The sequence below is a fragment of the Pecten maximus genome, chromosome 10, assembly GCF_902652985.1.
Source record: "Pecten maximus chromosome 10, xPecMax1.1, whole genome shotgun sequence".
In the NCBI taxonomy this organism is placed as follows: domain Eukaryota; kingdom Metazoa; phylum Mollusca; class Bivalvia; order Pectinida; family Pectinidae; genus Pecten; species Pecten maximus.
Genome location: NC_047024.1, coordinates 1,823,565 through 1,845,266, shown reverse-complemented (window position 1 = coordinate 1,845,266; position 21,702 = coordinate 1,823,565). Strand labels below are relative to the sequence as shown.

At 37.0% G+C, this 21,702-nt stretch overlaps 1 protein-coding gene across 1 annotated transcript; it reads right to left on the bottom strand.

Annotated features, from left to right (window-relative positions):
• Positions 1–255: 255 nt before the first annotated feature.
• Positions 256–3,316, bottom strand: LOC117335886 (U1 small nuclear ribonucleoprotein 70 kDa-like). The gene is made up of 2 exons (XM_033896142.1): positions 3,216–3,316; positions 256–1,867 (listed from the first exon to the last, which is right to left on the bottom strand). The coding sequence occupies exons 1-2, from the start codon at positions 3,314–3,316 to the stop codon at positions 256–258; spliced, it is 1,713 nt and encodes a 570-aa protein (XP_033752033.1).
• Positions 3,317–21,702: the final 18,386 nt, after the last annotated feature.

The window sequence follows — 21,702 nt, the reverse complement described above, 5'->3', positions numbered from 1 at the left end:
TGTCTTGAGGAGTGTCTCCCTTTCAGGGACTGCTGCAGTTTCTATCACCTTGTCATACTTCTTCATTACTCCTTCCTGAATGTCCTGGTGATATGTAACATTATACAGACTGACTCGATTCATAATTTCAGACCTCAGTGTCAGCATTTGTTAAATCAAATTTCTGAAGAGACTGGATGGAAAGTCGAAAGTGGCACTGTTTATTTTACTGATGTAGATTGACAGGTAATGTAGTGTACCAATCTAATTATATAATCACGGAGGACTGAACGGCTCCTCCCTGTCTACGTCCCTGTCTACGTCCCTGTCTACGTCCCTGTATACGTCCCCGTCTACGTCCCCGACTACGTCCCCGTCTACGTCCCCGTCTACGTCCCCGTCTACGTCCCTGACTACGTCCCCGTCTACGTCCCTGTCTACGTCCCCGTCTACGTCCCTGTCTACGTCCCCGTATACGTCCCTGTCTACGTCCCTGTCTACGTCCCCGTCTACGTCCCTGTCTACGTCCCTGTCTACGTCCCCGTCTACGTCCCTGTCTACGTCCCCGTCTACGTCCCTGTCTACGTCCCCGTATACGTCCCTGTCTACGTCCCTGTCTACGTCCCCGTCTACGTCCCTGTCTACGTCCCCGTATACGTCCCTGTCTACGTCCCTGTCTACGTCCCCGTCTACGTCCCTGTCTACGCCCCTGTCTACGTCCCTGTCTACGTCCCCGTATACGTCCCTGTCTACGTCCCTGTCTACGTCCCTGTCTACGTCCCCGTCTACGTCCCTGTCTACGTCCCCGTATACGTCCCTGTCTACGTCCCTGTCTACGTCCCCGTCTACGTCCCCGTCTACGTCCCCGTCTACGTCCCTGTCTACGTCCCTGTCTACGTCCCTGTCTACGTCCCCGTCTACGTCCCTGTCTACGTCCCCGTATACGTCCCCGTCTACGTCCCTGTCTACGTCCCTGTCTACGTCCCTGTCTACGTCCCCGTCTACGTCCCCGTATACGTCCCTGTCTACGTCCCTGTCTACGTCCCTGTCTACGTCCCCATATACGTCCCTGTCTACGTCCCTGTCTACGTCCCTGTCTACGTCCCCGTATACGTCCCTGACTACGTCCCTGTCTACGTCCCTGTCTACGTCCCTGTCTACGTCTCCGTATACGTCCCTGTCTACGTCCCTGTCTACGTCCCTGTCTACGTCCCCGTCTACGTCCCTGTCTACGTCCCCGTCTACGTCCCTGTCTACGTCCCTGTCTACGTCCCCGTCTACGTCCCCGTCTACGTCCCCGTATACGTCCCTGTCTACGTCCCTGTCTACGTCCCCGTCTACGTCCCTGTATACGTCCCTGTCTACGTCCCTGTCTACGTCCCCGTCTACGTCCCTGTCTACGTCCCCGTATACGTCCCTGTCTACGTCCCCGTATACGTCCCTGTCTACGTCCCTGTCTACGTCCCTGTCAACGTCCCTGTCAACGTCCCTGTCTACGTCCCTGTCTACGTCCCCGTATACGTCCCTGACTACGTCCCCGTATACGTCCCTGTCTACGTCCCTGTCTACGTCTCCGTATACGTCCCTGTCTACGTCCCTGTCTACGTCCCTGTCTACGTCCCCGTATACGTCCCTGTCTACGTCCCAGTCTACGTCCCCGTATACGTCCCTGACTACGTCCCTGTCTACGTCCCCGTATACGTCCCTGTCTACGTCCCTGTCTACGTCCCCGTATACGCCCCTGTCTACGTCCCAGTCTACGTCCCCGTATACGCCCCTGTCTACGTCCCTGTCTACGTCCCCGTATATATCCTGTCTACGTCCCTGTCTACGTCCCCGTATACGTCCCTGTCTACGTCCCCGTATACGTCCCTGTCTACGTCCCTGTCTACGTCCCCGTATACGTCCCTGTCTACGTCCCTGTCTACGTCCCCGTATACGTCCCCGTATACGTCCCTGTCTACGTCCGTCCCTGTCTACGTCCCTGACTACGTCCCTGTCTACGTCCGTCCCTGACTACGTCCCTGACTACGTCCCTGTCTACGTCCCTGTCTACGTCCCTGTCTACGTCCCCGTATACGTCCGTCCCTGTCTACGTCCCTGTCTACGTCCCTGTCTACGTCCCCGTATACGTCCGTCCCTGACTACGTCCCTGTCTACGTCCCTGTCTACGTCCCTGTCTACGTCCCCGTCTACGTCCCTGTCTACGTCCCCGTATACGTCCGTCCCTGTCTACGTCCCTTTCAACGTCCCTGTCTACGTCCCTGACTACGTCCCTGTCTACGTCCCTGTCTACGTCCCTGTATACGTCCCCGTATACGTCCCTGTCTACGTCCCTGTCTACGCCCCTGTCTACGTCCCTGTCTACGTCCCTGTCTACGTCCCTGTCTACGTCCCTTTAATATCGGGAAGGTACCATTTTTGTCCCTTGTTTCCCCAAAACCAGCTTTTTTTTTTAAATTTCTTTTCTCTTCCTCTGTCCCCAATACTTCCCCCTGGTCCACGTCCTGTTGCAGTGACCTTCACCCTTGCTGGAAGTGTATTCATGCATATCAAAGGTCTGGCCCCCTGGTTACGCTTTATCCAGACGGCCAGCTCTAGATTACTCCCTGCTTTTCCTGCTGGTGTTTTGGCGGAACATTTTCTTCTTGTTCTGTTGTGTCCCGGTAGAATAAACCCAGATTCCACCTATATATGACTGACGGATGCCGTAAATAAACAAAAGACGATTTCTCCTCCGAAACACCTGGTCCTATTGCCCTGTCTATAATATTGTTGGTATGTTGCCCTGGTTTTATCGAATTTGAATTACAGTTTCGTTTTAACGTGGGTGCTCTTTGAAGGACGATACAGATAATAGTGATCACGTGACTGTGAAGGACGATGCAGATAATAGTGATCACGTGACTTTGAAGGACGATACGGATAATAGTGATCACGTGACTGTGGAGGACGATACAGATAATAGTGATCACGTGACTTTGAAGGACGATACAGATAATAGTGATCACGTGACTTTGAAGGACGATACAGATAATAGTGATCACGTGACTTTGAAGGACGATACAGATAATAGTATAATAGTAATTTTGATTATAAGGTCCTGACAAACACATATGACGTTTGATCATCGGTTTTAATTTGTGTTCATTGTTAATACAAATTGCTATATGATCATGAAATAAAATTATCGAAATTAAACGAATCTATTTGACAGAGGAGTGGATGCCATTCACCTTTTCTGTGAGAAAAGTGCGCGCGCATCATTCAAGGTCAAACACGACATCAGTTCGGCGCTAACCTGGTAACTCCTCTCAATGGACACAGTGGCTACCATTGTACCGAAACTTTCATTCATTAAATTCAAATTTCATTGAAATTGTCGCTGAATGTAGGTCATCCCCAAACTGCCAGGTGGCAGGCGTGTACTCGAGAAATGTAGCATACTATCAGTTTCTCGACAATAAAACTCGCTTTGTTTCCTCAAACGTAAGGCGTAGATTGGTTTTTATATAGAAATTGTTTCATATTTCATACACAATTGAGGAATTGTTTGTAAAATATTTAGTTTTTATTTTGCTTATGCTCAATATACATAAGAATATACTACTAATACAAATATTACCAAGAAATACGAATTAAAGCATTCATTCATATTGTATAATAAATTCAATAATGACTAAAACTCACAAAGTGGTTTAAGTAAGCTTGGTAGAAAACTCCTGGGAGACCCTACATATTATACAAGTACATATATTTCATTCGAGTAAATCTCTAAGATCGCAATGGGAAATATAAGTTGAAGAAATGTTGTGGAATTTTAAAGTTTTATTGCAGAAAAAAAAAACTAAAATCCCTACCAATATGGCCTGAGAGGTGACTATGACGGGCTCTGTAAATTATCTGAGACGACACGTGAGACAGTCCCTGTAATATATTGTCCCCTAAATGACCTTGTAATATGGCTGTCACTGTAAATTATCTGAGAGACGACACGTGAGAGAGTCCCTGTAATATATTGTCCCCTAAATGACCTTGTAATATGGCTGTCACTGTAAATTATCTGAGAGACGACACGTGAGAGAGTCCCTGTAATATATTGTCCCCTAAATGACCTTGTAATATGACTGTCACTGTAAATTATCTGAGAGACGACACGTGAGAGAGTCCCTGTGATATATTGTCCCTTCAATGACCCTGTAATATGGCTGTCACTGTAAATTATCTGAGAGACGACACATGAGAGAGTCCCTGTAATATATTGTCCCCTCAATGACCCTGTAATATGGCTGTCACTGTAAATTATCTGAGATACGACACATGAGAGAGTCCCTGTAATATATTGTCCCCTCAATGACCCTGTAATATGGCGGTCACTGTAAATTATCTGAGAGACGACACATGAGAGAGTCCCTGTAATATATTGTCCCCTCAATGACACTGTCTGAGAAACGACACAAACCTGTATCCAGTATGATTTAGTATTATGACATTAGATCTGATGAAGACAGGTCTGTATCCAGTATGATTTAGTATTATGACATTAGATAAAGACAGGTCTGTATCCAGTATGATTTAGTATTATGACATTAGATGAAGACAGGTCTGTATCCAGTATGATTTAGTATTATGACATTAGATAAAGACAGGTCTGTATCCAGTATGATTTAGTATTATGACATTAGATGAAGACAGGTCTGTATCCAGTTTGATTTAGTATTATGACATTAGATCTGATGAAGACAGGTCTGTATCCAGTTTGATTTAGTATTATGACATTAGAGGAAGACAGGTCTGTATCCAGTATGATTTAGTATTATGACATTAGATGAAGACAGGTCTGTATCCAGTTTGATTTAGTATTATGACATTAGATGAAGACAGGTCTGTATCCAGTATGATTTAGTATTATGACATTAGATGAAGACAGGTCTGTATCCAGTTTGATTTAGTATTATGACATTAGATGAAGACAGGTCTGTATCCAGTTTGATTTAGTATTATGACATTAGATCTGATGAAGACAGGTCTGTATCCAGTTTGATTTAGTATTATGACATTAGATGAAGACAGGTCTGTATCCAGTATGATTTAGTATTATGACATTAGATGAAGACAGGTCTGTATCCAGTTTGATTTAGTATTATGACATTAGATGAAGACAGGTCTGTATCCAGTATGATTTAGTATTATGACATTAGATCTGATGAAGACAGGTCTGTATCCAGTATGATTTAGTATTATGACATTAGATCTGATGAGGACAGGTCTGTATCCAGTTTGATTTAGTATTATGACATTAGATCTGATGAAGACAGGCCTGTATCCAGTATGATTTAGTATTATGACATTAGATCTGATGAAGACAGGTCTGTATCCAGTATGATTTAGTATTATGACATTAGATCTGATGAAGACAGGCCTGTATCCAGTATGATTTAGTATTATGACATTAGATCTGATGAAGACAGGCCTGTATCCAGTATGATTTAGTATTATGACATTAGATCTGATGAAGACAGGCCTGTATCCAGTATGATTTAGTATTATGACATTAGATGAAGACAGGTCTGTATCCAGTTTGATTTAGTATTATGACATTAGATCTGATGAAGACAGGTCTGTATCCAGTATGATTTAGTATTATGACATTAGATCTGATGAAGACAGGCCTGTATCCAGTTTGATTTAGTATTATGACATTAGATCTGATGAAGACAGGTCTGTATCCAGTATGATTTAGTATTATGACATTAGATGAAGACAGGCCTGTATCCAGTATGATTTAGTATTATGACATTAGATCTGATGAAGACAGGTCTGTATCCAGTATGATTTAGTATTATGACATTAGATCTGATGAAGACAGGTCTGTATCCAGTATGATTTAGTATTATGACATTAGATCTGATGAAGACAGGTCTGTATCCAGTTTCATTTAGTATTATGACATTAGATCTGATGAAGACAGGTCTGTATCCAGTATGATTTAGTATTATGACATTAGATCTGATGAAGACAGGTCTGTATCCAGTATGATTTAGTATTATGACATTAGAGGAAGACAGGTCTGTATCCAGTATGATTTAGTATTATGACATTAGATCTGATGAAGACAGGCCTGTATCCAGTTTGATTTAGTATTATGACATTAGATCTGATGAAGACAGGTCTGTATCCAGTATGATTTAGTATTATGACATTAGATCTGATGAAGACAGGTCTGTATCCAGTATGATTTAGTATTATGACATTAGATCTGATGAAGACAGGTCTGTATCCAGTTTGATTTAGTATTATGACATTAGATCTGATGAAGACAGGTCTGTATCCAGTATGATTTAGTATTATGACATTAGATCTGATGAAGACAGGTCTGTATCCAGTATGATTTAGTATTATGACATTAGATCTGATGAAGACAGGCCTGTATCCAGTTTGATTTAGTATTATGACATTAGATCTGATGAAGACAGGTCTGTATCCAGTATGATTTAGTATTATGACATTAGATTAAGACAGACCTGTATCCAGTATGATTTAGTATTATGACATTAGATGAAGACAGGTCTGTATCCAGTTTGATTTAGTATTATGACATTAGATGAAGACAGGCCTGTATCCAGTATGATTTAGTATTATGACATTAGATGAAGACAGGTCTGTATCCAGTTTGATTTAGTATTATGACATTAGATCTGATGAAGAGGTCTGTATCCAGTATGATTTAGTATTATGACATTAGATCTGATGAAGACATGTCTGTATTTAGTATGATTTAGTATTATGACATTAGATGAAGACAGGCCTGTATCCAGTATGATTTAGTATTATGACATTATATCTGATGAAGACAGGTCTGTATCCAGTTTGATTTAGTATTATGACATTAGATCTGATGAAGACAGGTCTGTATCCAGTATGATTTAGTATTATGACATTAGATCTGATGAAGACATGTCTGTATCCAGTATGATTTAGTATTATGACATTAGATCTGATGAAGACAGGTCTGTATCCAGTATGATTTAGTATTATGACATTAGACCTGATGAAGACAGGTCTGTATCCAGTATGATTTAGTATTATGACATTAGATGAAGACAGACCTGTATCCAGTATGATTTAGTATTATGACATTAGATGAAGACAGGCCTGTATCCAGTATGATTTAGTATTATGACATTAGACCTGATGAAGACAGGTCTGTATCCAGTATGATTTAGTATTATGACATTAGACCTGATGAAGACAGGTCTGTATCCAGTATGATTTAGTATTATGACATTAGATGAAGACAGGCCTGTATCCAGTATGATTTAGTATTATGACATTAGATCTGATGAAGACAGTCCTGTACCCAGTATGATTTAGTATTATGACATTAGATGAAGACAGGCCTGTATCCAGTTTGATTTAGTATTATGACATTAGATCTGATGAAGACAGACCTGTATCCAGTATGATTTAGTATTATGACATTAGATGAAGACAGGCCTGTATCCAGTATGATTTAGTATTATGACATTAGATGAAGACAGGCCTGTATCCAGTATGATTTAGTATTATGACATTAGACCTGATGAAGACAGGTCTGTATCCAGTATGATTTAGTATTATGACATTAGATGAAGACAGACCTGTATCCAGTATGATTTAGTATTATGACATTAGATGAAGACAGGCCTGTATCCAGTATGATTTAGTATTATGACATTAGATGAAGACAGGCCTGTATCCAGTTTGATTTAGTATTATGACATTAGATCTGATGAAGACAGGTCTGTATCCAGTATGATTTAGTATTATGACATTAGACCTGATGAAGACAGGCCTGTATCCAGTATGATTTAGTATTATGACATTAGATCTGATGAAGACAGGTCTGTATCCAGTATGATTTAGTATTATGACATTAGATGAAGACAGGCCTGTATCCAGTATGATTTAGTATTATGACATTAGATGAAGACAGGTCTGTATCCAGTATGATTTAGTATTATGACATTAGACCTGATGAAGACAGGCCTGTATCCAGTATGATTTAGTATTATGACATTAGATGAAGACAGGTCTGTATCCAGTATGATTTAGTATTATGACATTAGATCTGATGAAGACAGGTCTGTATCCAGTATGATTTAGTATTATGACATTAGATGAAGACAGGTCTGTATCCAGTTTGATTTAGTATTATGACATTAGATCTGATGAAGACAGGCCTGTATCCAGTATGATTTAGTATTATGACATTAGATTAAGACAGGTCTGTATCCAGTATGATTTAGTATTATGACATTAGATTAAGACAGGTCTGTATCCAGTATGATTTAGTATTATGACATTAGATGAAGAGAGGTATGTATCCAGTATGATTTAGTATTATGACATTAGATGAAGACAGGTCTGTATCCAGTATGATTTAGTATTATGACATTAGATGAAGACAGGTCTGTATCCAGTATGATTTAGTATTATGACATTAGATCTGATGAAGACAGGTCTGTATCCAGTATGATTTAGTATTATGACATTAGATGAAGACAGGTCTGTATCCAGTATGATTTAGTATTATGACATTAAATGAAGACAGGTCTGTATCCAGTATGATTTAGTATTATGACATTAGATCTGATGAAGACAGGTCTGTATCCAGTTTGATTTAGTATTATGACATTAGATCTGATGAAGACAGGTCTGTATCCAGTATGATTTAGTATTATGACATTAGATCTGATGAAGACAGGTCTGTATCCAGTATGATTTAGTATTATGACATTAGATCTGATGAAGACAGGTCTGTATCCAGTATGATTTAGTATTATGACATTAGATAAAGACAGGTCTGTATCCAGTATGATTTAGTATTATGACATTAGATGATGACAGGTCTGTATCCAGTTAGATTTAGTATTATGACATTAGAGGAAGACAGGCCTGTATCCAGTATGATTTAGTATTATGACATTAGATGAAGACAGGCCTGTATCCAGTTTGATTTAGTATTATGACATTAGATCTGATGAAGACAGGCCTGTATCCAGTATGATTTAGTATTATGACATTAGATCTGATGAAGACAGGCCTGTATCTAGTTTGATTTAGTATTATGACATTAGATCTGATGAAGACAGGTCTGTATCCAGTATGATTTAGTATTATGACATTAGATGAAGACAGGTCTGTATCCAGTATGATTTAGTATTATGACATTAGATCTGATAAATACAGGTCTGTATCCAGTTTGATTTAGTATTATGACATTAGATCTGATGAAGACAGGTCTGTATCCAGTATGATTTAGTATTATGAGATTAGATGAAGACAGGTCTGTATCCAGTATGATTTAGTATTATGACATTAGATCTGATGAATACAGGTCTGTATCCAGTATGATTTAGTATTATGACATTAGATCTGACGAAGACAGGTTTGTATCCAGTATGATTTAGTATTATGACATTAGATGAAGACAGGTCTGTATCCAGTATGATTTAGTATTATGACATTAGATGAAGACAGGCCTGTATCCAGTATGATTTAGTATTATGACGTTAGATCTGATGAAGACAGGCCTGTATCCAGTATGATTTAGTATTATGACATTAGATCTGATGAAGACAGGTCTGTATCCAGTTTGATTTAGTATTATGACATTAGATCTGATGAAGACAGGTCTGTATCCAGTATGATTTAGTATTATGACATTAGATGTGATGAAGACAGGTCTGTATCCAGTTTGATTTAGTATTATGACATTAGATCTGATGAAGACAGTCCTGTACCCAGTATGATTTAGTATTATGACATTAGATCTGATGAAGACAGGCCTGTATCCAGTTTGATTTAGTATTATGACATTAGATCTGATGAAGACAGTCCTGTACCCAGTTTGATTTAGTATTATGACATTAGATCTGATGAAGACAGGCCTGTATCCAGTATGATTTAGTATTATGACATTAGATCTGATGAAGACAGTCCTGTACCCAGTATGATTTAGTATTATGACATTAGATGAAGACAGGCCTGTATCCAGTATGATTTAGTATTATGACGTTAGATCTGATGAAGACAGGCCTGTATCCAGTATGATTTAGTATTATGACATTAGATCTGATGAAGACAGGCCTGTATCCAGTATGATTTAGTATTATGACATTAGACCTGATGAAGACAGGTCTGTATCCAGTATGATTTAGTATTATGACATTAGATCTGATGAAGACAGGTCTGTATCCAGTTTGATTTAGTATTATGACATTAGATCTGATGAAGACAGGTCTGTATCCAGTATGATTTAGTATTATGACATTAGATCTGATGAAGACAGGTCTGTATCCAGTATGATTTAGTATTATGACATTAGATGAAGACAGGTCTGTATCCAGTATGATTTAGTATTATGACATTAGATCTGATGAATACAGGTCTGTATCCAGTTTGATTTAGTATTATGACATTAGATCTGATGAAGACAGGTCTGTATCCAGTATGATTTAGTATTATGAGATTAGATGAAGACAGGTCTGTATCCAGTATGATTTAGTATTATGACATTAGATCTGATGAATACAGGTCTGTATCCAGTATGATTTAGTATTATGACATTAGATCTGACGAAGACAGGTTTGTATCCAGTATGATTTAGTATTATGACATTAGATGAAGACAGGTCTGTATCCAGTATGATTTAGTATTATGACATTAGATGAAGACAGGCCTGTATCCAGTATGATTTAGTATTATGACGTTAGATCTGATGAAGACAGGCCTGTATCCAGTATGATTTAGTATTATGACATTAGATCTGATGAAGACAGGTCTGTATCCAGTTTGATTTAGTATTATGACATTAGATCTGATGAAGACAGGTCTGTATCCAGTATGATTTAGTATTATGACATTAGATGTGATGAAGACAGGTCTGTATCCAGTTTGATTTAGTATTATGACATTAGATCTGATGAAGACAGTCCTGTACCCAGTATGATTTAGTATTATGACATTAGATCTGATGAAGACAGGTCTGTATCCAGTATGATTTAGTATTATGACATTAGATCTGATGAAGACAGGCCTGTATCCAGTTTGATTTAGTATTATGACATTAGATCTGATGAAGACAGTCCTGTACCCAGTTTGATTTAGTATTATGACATTAGATCTGATGAAGACAGGCCTGTATCCAGTATGATTTAGTATTATGACATTAGATCTGATGAAGACAGTCCTGTACCCAGTATGATTTAGTATTATGACATTAGATGAAGACAGGCCTGTATCCAGTATGATTTAGTATTATGACGTTAGATCTGATGAAGACAGGCCTGTATCCAGTATGATTTAGTATTATGACATTAGATCTGATGAAGACAGGCCTGTATCCAGTATGATTTAGTATTATGACATTAGACCTGATGAAGACAGGTCTGTATCCAGTATGATTTAGTATTATGACATTAGATCTGATGAAGACAGGTCTGTATCCAGTTTGATTTAGTATTATGACATTAGATCTGATGAAGACAGGCCTGTATCCAGTTTGATTTAGTATTATGACATTATATCTGATGAAGACAGGTCTGTATCCAGTATGATTTAGTATTATGACATTAGATCTGATGAAGACAGGTCTGTATCCAGTATGATTTAGTATTATGACATTAGAGGAAGACAGGTCTGTATCCAGTATGATTTAGTATTATGACATTAGACCTGATGAAGACAGGTCTGTATCCAGTTTGATTTAGTATTATGACATTAGAGGAAGACAGGTCTGTATCCAGTATGATTTAGTATTATGACATTAGATCTGATGAAGACAGGTCTGTATCCAGTATGATTTAGTATTATGACATTAGATGAAGACAGGTCTGTATCCAGTATGATTTAGTTTTATGACATTAGATGAAGACAGGCCTGTATCCAGTTTGATTTAGTATTATGACATTAGATCTGATGAAGACAGGTCTGTATCCAGTATGATTTAGTATTATGACATTAGATGAAGACAGGCCTGTATCCAGTATGATTTAGTATTATGACATTAGATGAAGACAGGCCTGTATCCAGTTTGATTTAGTATTATGACATTAGATCTGATGAAGACAGGTCTGTATCCAGTATGATTTAGTATTATGACATTAGATGAAGACAGGTCTGTATCCAGTTTGATTTAGTATTATGACATTAGATGAAGACAGGCCTGTATCCAGTATGATTTAGTATTATGACATTAAATCTGATGAAGACAGGTCTGTATCCAGTATGATTTAGTATTATGACATTAGATGAAGACAGGCCTGTATCCAGTATGATTTAGTATTATGACATTAGATGAAGACAGGTCTCTATCCAGTATGATTTAGTATTATGACATTAGATCTGATGAAGACAGGCCTTTATCCAGTTTGATTTAGTATTATGACATTATATCTGATGAAGACAGGTCTGTATCCAGTATGATTTAGTATTATGACATTAGATGAAGACAGGTCTGTATCCAGTATGATTTAGTATTATGACATTAGATGAAGACAGGCCTGTATCCAGTTTGATTTAGTATTATGACATTAGATGTGATGAAGACAGGCCTGTATCCAGTATGATATAGTATTATGACATTAGATGAAGACAGGTCTGTATCCAGTTTGATTTAGTATTATGACATTAGATGAAGACAGGTCTCTATCCAGTATGATTTAGTATTATGACATTAGATCTGATGAAGACAGGCCTTTATCCAGTTTGATTTAGTATTATGACATTATATCTGATGAAGACAGGTCTGTATCCAGTTTGATTTAGTATTATGACATTAGATGAAGACAGGCCTGTATCCAGTATGATTTAGTATTATGACATTAGATGAAGACAGGCCTGTATCCAGTATGATTTAGTATTATGACATTAGATGAAGACAGGTCTGTATCCAGTTTGATTTAGTATTATGACATTAGATCTGATGAAGACAGGCCTGTATCCAGTATGATTTAGTATTATGACATTAGATGTGATGAAGACAGGCCTGTATCCAGTATGATTTAGTATTATGACATGAGATGAAGACAGGCCTGTATTCAGTTTGATTTAGTATTATGACATTAGATGAAGACAGACCTGTATCCAGTTTGATTTAGTATTATGACATTAGATGAAGACAGGTCTGTATCCAGTATGATTTAGTATTATGACATTAGATCTGATGAAGACAGGCCTGTATCCAGTTTGATTTAGTATTATGACATTAGATGAAGACAGGTCTGTATCCAGTATGATTTAGTATTATGACATTAGATCTGATGAAGACAGGTCTGTATCCAGTATGATTTAGTATTATGACATTAGATCTGATGAGGACAGGCCTGTATCCAGTTTGATTTAGTATTATGACATTAGATCTGATGAGGACAGGCCTGTATCCAGTATGATTTAGTATTATGACATTAGACCTGATGAAGACGGGCCTGTATCCAGTATGATTTAGTATTATGACATTAGATCTGATGAAGACAGGCCTGTATCCAGTTTGATTTAGTATTATGACATTAGATGAAGACAGGTCTGTATCCTGTTTGATTTAGTATTATGACATTAGATGAAGACAGGTCTGTATCCAGTATGATTTAGTATTATGACATTAGATGTGATGAAGACAGGTCTGTATCCAGTATGATTTAGTATTATGACATTAGATCTGATGAAGACAGGTCTGTATCCAGTATGATTTAGTATTATGACATTAGACCTGATGAAGACAGGCCTGTATCCAGTATGATTTAGTATTATGACATTAGATGAAGACAGGCCTGTATCCAGTTTGATTTAGTATTATGACATTAGATGAAGACAGGCCTGTATCCAGTATGATTTAGTATTATGACATTAGATCTGATGAAGACAGGCCTGTATCCAGTATGATTTAGTATTATGACATTAGATGAAGACAGGTCTGTATCCAGTATGATTTAGTATTATGACATTAGATGAAGACAGGCCTGTATCCAGTATGATTTAGTATGATGACATTAGACCTGATGAAGACAGGTCTGTATCCAGTATGATTTAGTATTATGACATTAGATGAAGACAGACCTGTATCCAGTTTGATTTAGTATTATGACATTAGATCTGATGAAGACAGGTCTGTATCCAGTATGATTTAGTATTATGACATTAGATCTGATGAGGACAGGCCTGTATCCAGTATGATTTAGTATTATGACATTAGATGAAGACAGGTCTGTATCCAGTATGATTTAGTATTATGACATTAGATCTGATGAAGACAGGTCTGTATCCAGTATGATTTAGTATTATGACATTAGACGAAGACAGGTCTGTATCCAGTATGATTTAGTATTATGACATTAGATCTGATGAAGACAGGTCTGTATCCAGTATGATTTAGTATTATGACATTAGATCTGATGAAGACAGGCCTGTATCCAGTATGATTTAGTATTATGACATTAGATGAAGACAGGTCTGTATCCAGTATGATTTAGTATTATGACATTAGATGAAGACAGGTCTGTATCCAGTATGATTTAGTATTATGACATTAGATGAAGACAGGTCTGTATCCAGTTTGATTTAGTATTATGATATTAGATGAAGACAGGTCTGTATCCAGTATGATTTAGTATTATGACATTAGATCAGATGAAGACAGGTCTGTATCCAGTTTGATTTAGTATTATGACATTAGATCTGATGAAGACAGGTTTGTATCCAATATGATTTAGTATTATGACATTAGATGAAGACAGACCTGTATGCAGTATGATTTAGTATTATGACATTAGATCTGATGAAGACAGGTATGTATCCAGTATGATTTAGTATTATGACATTAGATGAAGACAGGTCTGTATCCAGTATGATTTAGTATTATGACATTAGATCTGATGAAGACAGGTCTGTATCCAGTTTGATTTAGTATTATGACATGAGATGAAGACAGGTCTGTATCCAGTATGATTTAGTATTATGACATTAGATGAAGACAGGTCTGTATCCAGTATGATTTAGTATTATGACATTAGATCTGATGAAGACAGACCTGTATCCAGTATGATTTAGTATTATGACATTAGATGAAGACAGGTCTGTATCCAGTATGATTTAGTATTATGACATTAGATCTGATGAAGACAGGCCTGTATCCAGTATGATTTAGTATTATGACATTAGATGAAGACAGGTCTGTATCCAGTATGATTTAGTATTATGACATTAGATCTGAGGAAGACAGGTCTGTATCCAGTATGATTTAGTATTATGACATTAGATCTGAGGAAGACAGGTCTGTATCCAGTATGATTTAGTATTATGACATTAGATGAAGACAGGTCTGTATCCAGTATGATTTAGTATTATGACATTAGATCTGATGAAGACAGGCCTGTATCCAGTATGATTTAGTATTATGACATTAGATGAAGACAGGTCTGTATCCAGTATGATTTAGTATTATGACATTAGATCTGAGGAAGACAGGTCTGTATCCAGTTTGATTTAGTATTATGACATTAGATGAAGACAGGTCTGTATCCAGTATGATTTAGTATTATGACATTAGATGAAGACAGGTCTGTATCCAGTTTGATTTAGTATTATGACATTAGATCTGATGAAGACAGGTCTGTATCCAGTATGATTTAGTATTATGACATTAGATGAAGACAGGCCTGTATCCAGTTTGATTTAGTATTATGACATTAGATGAAGACAGGTCTGTATCCAGTATGATTTAGTATTATGACATTAGACGAAGACAGGTCTGTATCCAGTATGATTTAGTATTATGACATTAGATCTGACGAAGACAGGTCTGTATCCAGTATGATTTAGTATTATGACATTAGATCTGATGAAGACAGGTCTGTATCCAGTATGATTTAGTATTATGACATTAGACCTGATGAAGACAGGTCTGTATCCAGTATGATTTAGTATTATGACATTAGATCTGATGAAGACATGTCTGTATCCAGTATGATTTAGTATTATGACATTAGATGAAGACAGGTCTGTATCCAGTATGATTTAGTATTATGACATTAGATGAAGACAGGTCTGTATCCAGTATGATTTAGTATTATGACATTAGATGAAGACAGGTCTGTATCCAGTATGATTTAGTATTATGACATTAGATGAAGACAGGTCTGTATCCAGTATGATTTAGTATTATGACATTAGATCTGAGGAAGACATGTCTGTATCCAGTATGATTTAGTATTATGACATTAGATGAAGACAGGTCTGTATCCAGTATGATTTAGTATTATGACATTAGATGAAGACATGTCTGTATCCAGTATGATTTAGTATTATGACATTAGATGAAGACAGGCCTGTATCCAGTATGATTTAGTATTATGACATTAGATCTGATGAAGACAGACCTGTATCCAGTATGATTTAGTATTATGACATTAGATGAAGACAGGTCTGTATCCAGTATGATTTAGTATTATCAAGACACTATATTTTTATTTCGATGTTTTTATCGTGAGTCCTGATACCGTGCAGCATTCCACATCAGAACCAATTCTTTACTTCAAAGTTAGTCTTTATTTCAAACCAGGGGCTTTAAGTTGATATAGGTGGATAGAACGAGATATCACAGCATTGATAGGAATACGCTGAACTTAGACACACCAAAATTAGACCATCCTGTTTTGAAAAAAAAATGAATAAATAAATAAATAGATAACAAAAAACAAAACGAAACGAAAAAACAGTAATTTGTTGACACCCAATTTATTGTAGGACTTTTATCTTTCCCTGTCTGTGCCCCTCCTAGCTATACACGTGTCATGGGAGTGCCACAGTTTTAATGTCCAAATTATGTCGTCTACCCCCTTCACCAGTGAGTGTTTCCACTTCAGACTGACTTGAATATATTCATTTAGAGATCTCCTGATAGGAAGTATAAATAGTTTCCGTTTAATTATTTATACATGTCTATATTAACATTTCGCCTTTACAACATTTTAGGTTGAGGAACCCGACAGCGACAAATGAAGGATGAGAATTAGTGAACTAAAGGAGGAGGAACACTGACAATTAACGCACGAGTTATATATTTTTGTCAAGTTATCATCTTCAAAATTCGCTGTCATGGAAACCAAGTGAAACAATAGCTAGGCCACACCACCGAGGACAAGGCAATAGGGACACTCGGACGGCGTTTTTTGGAAAGTCATTGAAAAAGACACAACCGAAAGAACAGAAAAATGTGCATAAAAACAACGCCGTTTTCTATTGGCACGTGTCAAAAATGTCCTCGACACGTTTACCCTTATTTAGGGTTTATAATTTCCCCCTAAAGCTTTGTCCTCGATGACCTTTAGCTATTTCCCTGTCAGACATTTCTTTTACATTTTGCGACTTCCATTTACCAGCATCATCCATGATTCTTCAGCCCATCTTGTCGCGTGCCGTGCGCGAGCCTCAGCACGTGCCACCAGATAAAATTGACGCGATGTCTCGTCTCATCCGGAGTGGAATTAAATAGTTCACTGAAGCATGATAGCAGAGGTCCGGACCAAATGCTATGTAATTACTTCAGTTTAATGAGCTCAGTTTTAACGACGCTCTACGTTTATAGCGAGGATGAATATTATTGTTTGATTCACGACTGCGGCTATCCGAGTCTAAATTTGGGAGGACAAGATTATAAAATTAATAAAACCTGTTTTATTAGAGCGCACAAAGACGTTTAGACAGTAATAATTCAGCAACCGTATGAGTTTGGAATGTCAGCGGTTTTACTAGACCAGAAACAAGACAATATTAAGTTTTTGTATTTAAGAGTCACGTAGGAGTCACGCACGAGTTATCGCCGTCGTAAACACGAGTAACAAACCTGTGTTGTACGCATGCCTGATTTCCCATGTATTTATAATATATAAACTATAACGGTAGAGTTAACTAACTATTACGGTAGAGTTAACTAACTATTACGGTAGAGTTAACTAACCATAACGGCAGAGTTAACTAACTATTACGGTTGAGTTAACTAACTATTACGGTAGAGTTAACTAACTATTACGGTAGAGTAAACTAACCATAACGGTAGAGTTAACTTACTGTTACGGTAGAGTTAACTAACTAGTACGGTAGAGTTAACTATTAAGGGCAGAGTTGACTAACTATTACGGTAGAGTTGATTGACTTAAACGGTAGAGTTAACTAACTGTTACGGTAGGGTTAACTATTAAGGGCAGAGTTGACTAACTATTACGGTAGAGTTAACTTACTATTACGGTAGAGTAAACTAACTATTACGGTAGAGTAAACTAACTATTACGGTAGAGTAAACTAACTATTACGGTAGAGTAAACTAACTATTACGGTATAGTTAACTAACTATAACGGTTGAGTTAACTAACTGTTACGGTAGAGTTAACTAACTATTACGGTAGAGTTAACTAACTATTACGGTAGAGTAAACTAACTATTACGGTATAGTTAACTAACTATAACGGTTGAGTTAACTAACTGTTACGGTAGAGTTAACTAACTATTACGGTAGAGTTAACTAACTTACGGTAGAGTTAACTAACTGTTACGGTAGAGTTAACTAACTATTATGGTAGAGTTAACTAACTAATACGGTAGAGTTAACTAACTATTACGGCAGAGTTAACTAACTATTACGGTAGAGTTAACTAGCTATTACGGTAGAGTTAACTAACTATTACGGTAGAGTTAACTAACTATTACGGTAGAGTTCACTAACTATTACGGCAGAGTTAACTAACTAATACGGCAGAGTTAACTAACTATTATGGTAGAGTTAACTAACTATTACGGTAGAGTTAACTAACTATTACGGCAGAGTTAACTAACTAATACGGCAGAGTTAACTAACTATTACGGTAGAGTTAACTAACTATTACGGTAGAGTTAACTAACTATTACGGTAGAGTTAACTAACTATAGAAGTAACTAACTATTACGGTAGAGTTGACTGACTATTATGGTAGAGTTAACTAACTATTACGGTAGAGTTAACTAACTATTACGGCAGAGTTAACTAACTATTACGGTAGAGTTAACTAACTATTACGGTAGAGTAAACTAACTATTACGGTAGAGTTAACTAACTGTTACGGTAGAGTTAACTAACTATTAAGGTAGAGTTAACTAACTATTACGGTAGAGTTGATTGACTTAAACGGTAGAGTTAGCTAACTAATACGGCAGAGTTAACTAACTATTACGGTAGAGTTAAATAACTATTACGGCAGAGTTAACTTACTATTACGGTAGAGTTAACTAACTATTACGGTAGAGTTAACTTACTATTACGGCAGAGTTAACTAACTATTACGGTAGAGTTAACTAACGATTACGGTAGAGTTAACTAACTGTTACGGTAGAGTTAACTAACTATTAAGGTAGAGTAAACTAACTATTACGGTAGAGTTGATTGACTTAAACGGTAGAGTTAACTAACTGTTACGGTAGAGTTAACTTACTATTACGGTAGAGTTATCTAACTGTTATGGTAGAGTTAACTAACTGTTACGGTAGAGTTAACTAACTATTATGGTAGAGTTATCTAAATGTTACGGTAGAGTTAACTAACTATTATGGTAGAGTTAACTAACTATTAGGGTAGAGTTAAACTATTACGGTAGAGTTAACTAACTATTACGGCATAGTTAACTAACTGTTACGGTAGAGTTAACTTACTATTACGGTAGAGTTAACTAACTATTATGGTAGAGTTAACTAACTATTACGGTAGAGTTAACTTACTATTACGGTAGAGTTAACTAACTATTACGGTAGAGTTAACTAACTATTACGGTAGAGTTAACTAACCATAACGGTAGAGTTAACTTACTGTTACGGTAGAGTTAACTAAGTATTACGGTAGAGTAAACTAACCATAACGGTAGAGTTAACTAACTATTACGGTAGAGTTAACTATTAAGGGCAGAGTTAACTAACTATTACGGTAGAGTTAACTATTAAGGGCAGAGTTAACTAACTATTACGGTAGAGTTAACTATTAAGGGCAGAGTTAACTAACTATTACGGTAGAGTAAACTAACTATTACGGTAGAGTTAACTAACTATTACGGTAGAGTTAACTAACTGTTACGGTAGGGTTAACTATTAAGGGCAGAGTTGACTAACTATTACGGTAGAGTTAACTAACTGTTACGGTAGAGTTAACTAACTATTACGGTAGAGTAAACTAACTATTACGGTATAGTTAACTAACTATAACGGTTGAGTTAATTAACTGTTACGGTAGAGTTAACTAACTATTACGGTAGAGTTAACTAACTATTACGGTAGAGTAAACTAACTATTACGGTATAGTTAACTAACTATAACGGTTGAGTTAACTAACTGTTACGGTAGAGTTAACTAACTATTACGGTAGAGTTAACTAACTTACGGTAGAGTTAGCTAACTGTTGCGGTAGAGTTAACTAACTATTATGGTAGAGTTAACTAACTAATACGGTAGAGTTAACTAACTATTACGGCAGAGTTAACTAACTATTACGGTAGAGTTAAGTAGCTATTACGGCAGAGTTAACTAACTATTATGGTAGAGTTAACTAACTATTACGGTAGAGTTCACTAACTATTACGGCAGAGTTAACAAACTAATACGGCAGAGTTAACTAACTATTACGGTAGAGTTAACTAACTATTACGGTAGAGTTAACTAACTATTACGGCAGAGTTAACTAACTAATACGGCAGAGTTAACTAACTATTACGGTAGAGTTAACTAACTATTACGGTAGAGTTAACTAACTATTACGGTAGAGTTAACTAACTATTACGGCAGAGTTAACTAACTATTACGGTAGAGTTAACTAACTATTACGGTAGAGTTGACTGACTATTATGGTAGAGTTAACTAACTATTACGGTAGAGTTAACTAACTATTACGGCAGAGTTAACTAACTATTACGGTAGAGTTAACTAACTATTACGGTAGAGTAAACTAACTATTACGGTAGAGTTAACTAACTGTTACGGTAGAGTTAACTAACTATTAAGGTAGAGTTAACTAACTATTACGGTAGAGTTGATTGACTTAAACGGTAGAGTTAGCTAACTAATACGGCAGAGTTAACTAACTATTACGGTAGAGTTAACTAACTATTACGGCAGAGTTAACTTACTATTACGGTAGATTTAACTTACTATTACGGCAGAGTTAACTAACTATTACAGTAGAGTTAATTCACTATTACGGTAGAGTAAACTAACTATTACGGTAGAGTTGACTGACTATTACGGTAGAGTTAACTAACTATTACGGTAGAGTTAACTAACTATTACGGTAGAGTTTACTAACTATTACAGTTGAGTTAACTAACAAACTGTTTCTGTTTACTAGATATGTCAATATCAATTGTGTCAAATTTAAACGTTGTTTTAATCTTTAATGACAAAAAGTTTAAACGTTTCGGTGCTTGTATTTTTCTCGACCTGTACAAAATATATAATGTCGGCGAGCTGATATCGTTTGCGGAAAGCTTAGCGTTGAAGTTAAGAAGTTCCTGTAGCAGGGAGATGGATATCGGGACTAGATTTACCGAAGCTGATTAACACCGTTGAATTTACTTCAGCCTGTGATATCGGTTGTTTCTGCTCATCACTTTTTTACGAAAGTTCTCGTAAAAACTAAGGTAATCTAAACCACACCATCATCAAAGTGGCCATGAT